The sequence below is a fragment of the Chlamydotis macqueenii genome, chromosome 1 (genome assembly GCF_036417535.1).
Source record: "Chlamydotis macqueenii isolate bChlMac1 chromosome 1, bChlMac1.mat, whole genome shotgun sequence".
In the NCBI taxonomy this organism is placed as follows: Eukaryota; Metazoa; Chordata; class Aves; order Otidiformes; family Otididae; genus Chlamydotis; species Chlamydotis macqueenii.
This window is the reverse complement of record NC_141556.1, coordinates 84,399,729-84,406,202: the sequence shown is the minus strand read 5'-3', so window position 1 is coordinate 84,406,202 and position 6,474 is coordinate 84,399,729. Positions and strand designations below refer to the sequence as shown.

The window sequence follows — 6,474 nt, the reverse complement described above, 5'->3', positions numbered from 1 at the left end:
ACCAGACCTTTACCACCTCTGCTGCTCCTGGCTGTGGCATTGCACATTCCCCTCCATGAATCAAGTTTCACCTATTCAGATACAAAACACCCTTGCCAAGGGTTAGCTATGAACAGACAGGTGCCTTTAAACAAAAAAAAATAGCCCAAGGCAGCAGGGTGCTGAGCCCCAACAATAGTTAAAACAGGAGTAGGAGGGGCAAGAGAAAGGAATAGAAACTGGATCAAGTCAAGACCCTGGAAACCCCATAAGAGAAAACAGGAGAAGGGAGAAAAACAGTACTTAGGCCTAAGACTCATAAGCACTCTGGGTCCCCAGGGGATGCCAGTGGGCCTGGTACTGATGCCGTACAGGAGAGCTGGAGAACGGTGTGACACTGTCAGAGGTACTCTGGAAGCCGTAGGCGTCTTCTGACTCCAGGCTGACATAATCCGTATCGGCAGAGTAGCCATGATAGAAGTTCATCTGCTGGCTTAATAAACTCATGGCTTGCTGGGTATTGCAACTTGTCCCACCTTTTCCAAAGAGCCCCTCATCTTCCACAGCCATGAACGAGTACAGGTTCTGCCCATTCCCGTAAGTCTGGCCACTGCTATAGGCCTGGTGCACGTTGGTCACAGCTGGAAAGTTTCTGCTGGCACCGACGGGGAAGCTCTGGTGAAACGTGGGGGTTATATCCAGGTATGCAGCCTGATGAAACCCATTCTGGGAGAGAAAGACAAGGCTGTTCAGTAACACAGAGCATCACACCAACTGTGCCCATTCTTTTGGATGGGTTCTCCTTTCTCCCCTACTCCCTCCCCCCAAGCCAAACAATAGTGTCTTTTTTTTTTGTATTCATCGTCCTCACTATAGTCTAATAATGGCAGAGAGGGCAAGCTCTTAAATTAGTAATCTCCAACTCAACATGCCTGGGAACACCAGGCTGGGGAGAAAAACAGCGTGATTAGCTTCGCTGGCCCCCTTTGGCTATTTTGTTTTGTATCTAGTCTCAACTGGGAGATAAGTGGACTGGAAATAAAGCTCTTTCAGTTGCCAGGGCAGGCTTAAAATAGAGGCCACTGTTAAGCCCTATTACGAGAAACACCACTGGCTTGGTAATATCAGCCCTTGTGCATTGTTCGAGTTAGGAGGCTGAACATGATGTGCTTCTCCCCGCAGACTGGAGGAGCCATGGCTGGTGGTGATAGGGGAAAGGGGAATTGTCTCACCTGGGGCTGATACACTCCTTTTTCCACCCATTGGGTCTCCTTCTGACAGCGTTTAAATTTCATCCGTTGGTTCTGAAACCATGTTTTCACCTAGAAGTGATAAGGAAAGGACATGGGACATTGAAATTTATTCTCGGAGCTTACTACACGTCCTAAAGATTTTATGCCTTCGACTACAATCCGGTTTCTGTTTGGCTCCTCACACTGTACATAATTTCAGCAGCTAACAAAATGCAGCAGACCCAGGTAGCCACTGAATCACCGAGTTGGAGACGTGAAAACTAATATCCTTACTCCTCAGATCACCATGAGACCTTTCATGTCATAAAAAAACCCTACCTGAAAGACAGGCCAAGACAGCTGCAGAAAGGCAGCTTGTACAGCAGCATCTCAACTGTTGTGCCAAGATCAGTGCTGACTCAGGAGTGAGTCATTCCTGCAGTCAGACATGAGTAGCTGTGGGGCGAGGGCACTCTCTCTAGGGAGAGACCCAGGTGCCGCTCTAAGAAAAGCAACTTGCAGAGCAGTGCAACCATTTGAGTTTTCATTCATCAGAGACAACACATGTCCACACAGAACAGTAACCTGACTCTGTGTACGCTTTCAAGCACCTGCACGGAGTGGGTGGATACTCCTAGAACCAAACACGAGAGGAAGACTGAGTCATAAGTTTTCACACCCTCTGCTCTCTCACGTAAAACAATGGCATAAACAACACCGCGAAAGAAACTCATTTCTAGGGTCTAAGAAAAAAGAAAACCACTAAGACCCCCCTGCTCGCAAAGGGACTTCACACTAGGGATGCGACTCGGCTACTCAGAGCAAGATGTTCACCTGCTTGTAGGTGAGCCCCAGGGTGGCAGCCAGCTCCCTGATCTGCTGGGGGCTGAGGTACTTCTGGCTCTGGAACCGCTGGTGCAGGATTTGCAGCTGCTCCTGGGAGAAAGCCGTGCGGCTCTTGGCCTTCTTCACCACAGCCTCGCCTTCCTCCTTGGCCTTCTGGCAAGAGGGATGGGGAGACGGGCGTTCTGCAGTGGGGCTAGTAGCAGAGTCGGGAGTGTACTGGATGAGTGTCCCAGAGCTGGAGGAAGCTGGAGAAGCATCTGTGCAGAGAGAACCGGGGTGAGCAGGGTCAGGCGGAAAAGACTCCAAGTCTTCGAGGTCCAGTTTCTCAGGAGGATTTAAGATTGCGGTTGCTCTGGGGACTCGCAGGGGCTCCGCACCCGCAGGCGGGGCGGAGAGGTGCCCTGTGCCGGCACGGGCATCCTCGGGGCAGAGGAACTGAGACCCCCTCCCTGTCTTTGGTCACCGCTCAACCCCGTCCCGCCTGGGCACAGGGACCGCCAGCGCCTCCCACCACCGCTTCCAGCGAGGTAGGCGAGCATCACTCCCCACACCCCGGGGCACGAGGGACACGACCACCCCCCTAAACACAGCCAAGGGCAGCTCAGCCGAGCTGAGGCGCGTACCTGGGTGGCTGGGCGTCTTCTCCGCCGTGAGGAAGGGGAGGGTGTCCGCCGTCGGAGCCCCCTCGGCCGGCACGCTGTCCATGCTGCCAGGAGAGAGCCAGTAGCAGTCCCCGCACCTGACCGGAGCGGAGTAGGGTAGGTAGGGCTGTATGGCCAGGTGGGCGCTCATGGCCGGGCCGGAACTCCCCAGCCCGGAGCAGGCGGTGAGCTGGCGGTAGAGGCCGCAGGCGGGTACCCCATTAGGTGAGGGGCGGGGGTGGGGGGGAATGCTTTATGTCCTCCCCAGCCTGGCCTGGGCTAGAAGGGATTGTCATGGCCATTGTCATGTTAAAAGACAGTTGATTGGAGGGGAGGGGCTTTGGGGGCATCCAGGGAGTGGGGGAGGGCAGAGCTGGGACAGCGGGCCCAGCTTCCCGAGGTGGCTCCCAGGTGCTGCGGCGGGGGCCAGGCCGCTGCTGCCAGCGCACCCCTCCCTGCTAGGGGGTGGGAGGAACGGTCCCCTTTCACCCTCGGAGCCAGAAGGCCAGAGCAGAGGCGCCTGGCGAGCCCCCATTAAACACGCTTTCTCCCCACCTCCGCATCCTCACTGGTCCCCACCCAAATGCAAAGAATGGAGGGGAACCCAGAGCCTGCCCCAGGGCATGCGGAGACGCTGCGTGTCTACATTGCAGATCGCAACCATCGCTGCAAGCAGATAAGCACCCCCCGCCGCCTCCCCGCAAATGAACACAGACGTGGGGCAGGAGGGACGTGCTGCAGAGCCGTGTCTGCCTTGTGGGAAAGAGGCGACAAGCTGCTTCTCCAGCGGCCAGCCCAAGCCCGAGACAGGCAGGCCTGATTTGACACTTTACATTTTTCGAGCTTCTTTCCTCAGCCATTTGACACTTTTATTTTTTTCTGCTTTTGAAAAAAAAGTGATAGCTTAAAAAAACCAAAGTTTATTTTTGCTACGCACCAGGAAGAGGTGGGAATCGCCCAATCAGATTCCAAAGGAAACAAGCGCAGTACAGCTATAAAAAAAGCTTTACAGCTATTAAGGATTTGAAACCAGGATCTCCAGGCTGCTTGGCAAGATAAACTCCTTCCTCCCCTTCTCCCCCAACTATTACTGCTTTCTTTAAGGATATTAAAAGCTTATTGGGAGGATGTCACAGCCTGGGAGTCACAAAACCTGGAAAACCTCATTTGTAAGAAGGGCATGTGATACATCAAGCAAATTCCCCATCTCCTCCAGTGCCAGAGAACTGGACCTAGGCACCTAGCTGTATACAAAGGCAAGGAAGTAGCTACTAACCTATTGCACTCTTAAAAATCTTTGGGAGACAACGGGGGAGGGCAGGGAGCCTCCCTTGTCTGCCATATATCTCCTCCTCCCCTCTTGAGTTATGAGAAATGAGCCCCAGCTGGGGCCCTGAGACCACCACCACCACCCCCCCACCCCCCCCCCCGCCGCAAGGTAATGCTGCGGCACTGCTGGCCTGGAGGGGTCCTTGCCGGGTCCACTACCACCTTTGATCACCTCCTAATTAACGGTGATGTCGTTTCTCAGTTAGAATCCGGACAGGATCTGGGCAGAGAGACTATTAGGAACGCGGGGAAAAGTGATTATAAATCAGGCGATGAAATACAGACCTAGAGCCAGAGCCCACTTCTTGCCTCGAAGAACGCCGTGCTAGCTGAGGGGCTGCCTGCCACCTTTGGGTACGCCCCCCGCCCTCGCAGCCCCGGGGGTGTGTGGGGGGGGGAGTTTGTGTATGCAGCAGAACTGCTTATAGTTTGTAATTTACATATATACATCACTTTTCACGTACAGATCAGATTCCCTCTGAGAGGCAGACCTACCATTTCCCCCCTGCTTTTTCTTTTTTTTTCTTTCTTTGTCTTTTTATTATCTCATCCCACTTGTCTTCCATTTCCTTTGTTTTTATATTTTAACCACCGAATTTCTTTTGTTTTCCATATATCCCCTTCTATTGAGGATAATTTGCTCCCTCTCCCCAACCATACCTCTAATCAGGTGACAAAACATATATTTTTAATGTCTTTGGGAATGAAACAAGACTTGTGTGAATGTATAAAACTATACCATCTAAAGTCAGAACTTATTTAAGAAAAGAAATCCAGTTATTTCCCCCCAAATAAATGATACACTCATAAAAATATTTTGAGAAGGTAAATCCAGAAGTCATACAGGCACAGGGGATGCTATAGGAAAAAAAGATGTAGATGTTTGAGAGGCTCCCCAGGGTGCTAGGTCTGGGATACCTGCCCTGTGGCACCATCAGCCAAACTGAATATATGGCCCATGAATGTCTACAGCTGATGTGCTTTTAAAAATACCTTCTGGGAATGACTCACAGAGCAGATGCAAGTATCCACTCATGTTTCTTTTGGAGCTGTTTTTAGCTGGAATAGCAACATAGTTCAGACCTAGTCTAGTCCTGTTCTTCCCAACAGGGCCAAATAGCAGCAACAATTTGTTTTCTTGGTCCAGGGTTGTGTCCCACTCTCCCTTCATGCTGTGGCCACCCCCCCCCCCCGCCCCCCCCCCCGTGCGTGCCTAATACTGTGGGGCGTTAGTCAGGTGAATAAGCATAAGTTGGCTCATGCAGTGTATGGAAGTGAATGTAACTGCTCTATGGGATGAAGAATGCCCTAACAAGCCTCCTCCATAGCCCTTCAACAGCAGAGATAGAAGCTCAGGTCTAAAAGCTTGGTCTTTTGGCCTACGCACAGGTGAGGCAAGACCATGCTTGGAAGGAGTTTTCATCCAGCAAGTTCCCCCTACAAGGGATCCCCCATTAGTGTCAGCAGAGTCACTACCTTCAGGGAGCTGGAGCTCAACCTTGCATGGAAGTGACACAAACACATCAGTTTACACAGACTGGAGCTGGGGAAGCAGCAGCTGGCTGATACTGTGAATCTGGAGCTCATACCACTGGGTCAGAAATGCTGAGGGTTCCTACCTCAGAGCATTGCTAAACTTATTTTCATTAGCAGGTTAATGTTATAGCGGTAGAGGTTGTCTCAAATTTTAGGTGCTCTTCTGTTCTCCTGTAGCTAGCTCAAACCTGGGTCGCCTGTGTTTTGGTGAATAATGTGAAGTGTCACTAAGTGTCTCTGTGTCATTCTGCTCATGTTCATGAGGCTCAGCAAGGTGGCACGGTGCAGGCTTGTTATTAATGAACAGGGAACCATGGCCTGGGCCCCATCGCCCCTCAGAAGTTTCCCTGGTAGCCATCACCCTCTGTCCGGGCATCATCTGTCAAGGATGTGCGTGATTGGGGAAGGTATTTAGAAATCCCTCCCTTCTGTTGAGGTTGTCTGTCTTTTCTCCCAAGCAGACGCTTTTGATTTTTTTTTTTTTTTTTTTAATTGAACACTCCTCAAGTGAGGCGTATGAGAAGACTCCTGCCCTGCAGCCCTCAGTACTGGCCCAACTTTTGGCTCTGGACAGCCTACCCCCTGAAGTATGGTCACAGCTCTGTCTGGACCCAAGATGCCATGTTTGTGGAAGGAAGGCGGTCAAGAAAGAACAACAAAAATTAGACCCTCATTGATATGAAAATACAGCTTTCCTTTCTCTTCACTTTTTAGGGGAGCAGGTCGAGAAAAGGACAAAGCTTCTGCCTCCAGTTAACAACTCAAACTCTCAATCACCTGAGAATTACTGGATGATATAGCCCTTTGTTAGCAGACTAACAAAGGGCTAGACTGGGGGCAGACTGGGACAGAGGAGCCAAGGCACAAAACCAGTGGACTCCCTGAAAAGGCAGGAAAGCTGAGCGTCAAAA

General features: G+C 51.4%; 1 protein-coding gene across 1 annotated transcript; it reads right to left on the bottom strand.

Moving 5' to 3' along the window:
* Positions 1-288: 288 nt before the first annotated feature.
* LOC104473168 (homeobox protein NANOG) lies at positions 289-3,006 on the bottom strand. The gene is made up of 4 exons (XM_086765679.1): positions 2,681-3,006; positions 2,046-2,314; positions 1,212-1,301; positions 289-705 (listed from the first exon to the last, which is right to left on the bottom strand). The coding sequence occupies exons 1-4, from the start codon at positions 2,847-2,849 to the stop codon at positions 289-291; spliced, it is 945 nt and encodes a 314-aa protein (XP_086621805.1). The 5' UTR covers positions 2,850-3,006.
* Positions 3,007-6,474: the final 3,468 nt, after the last annotated feature.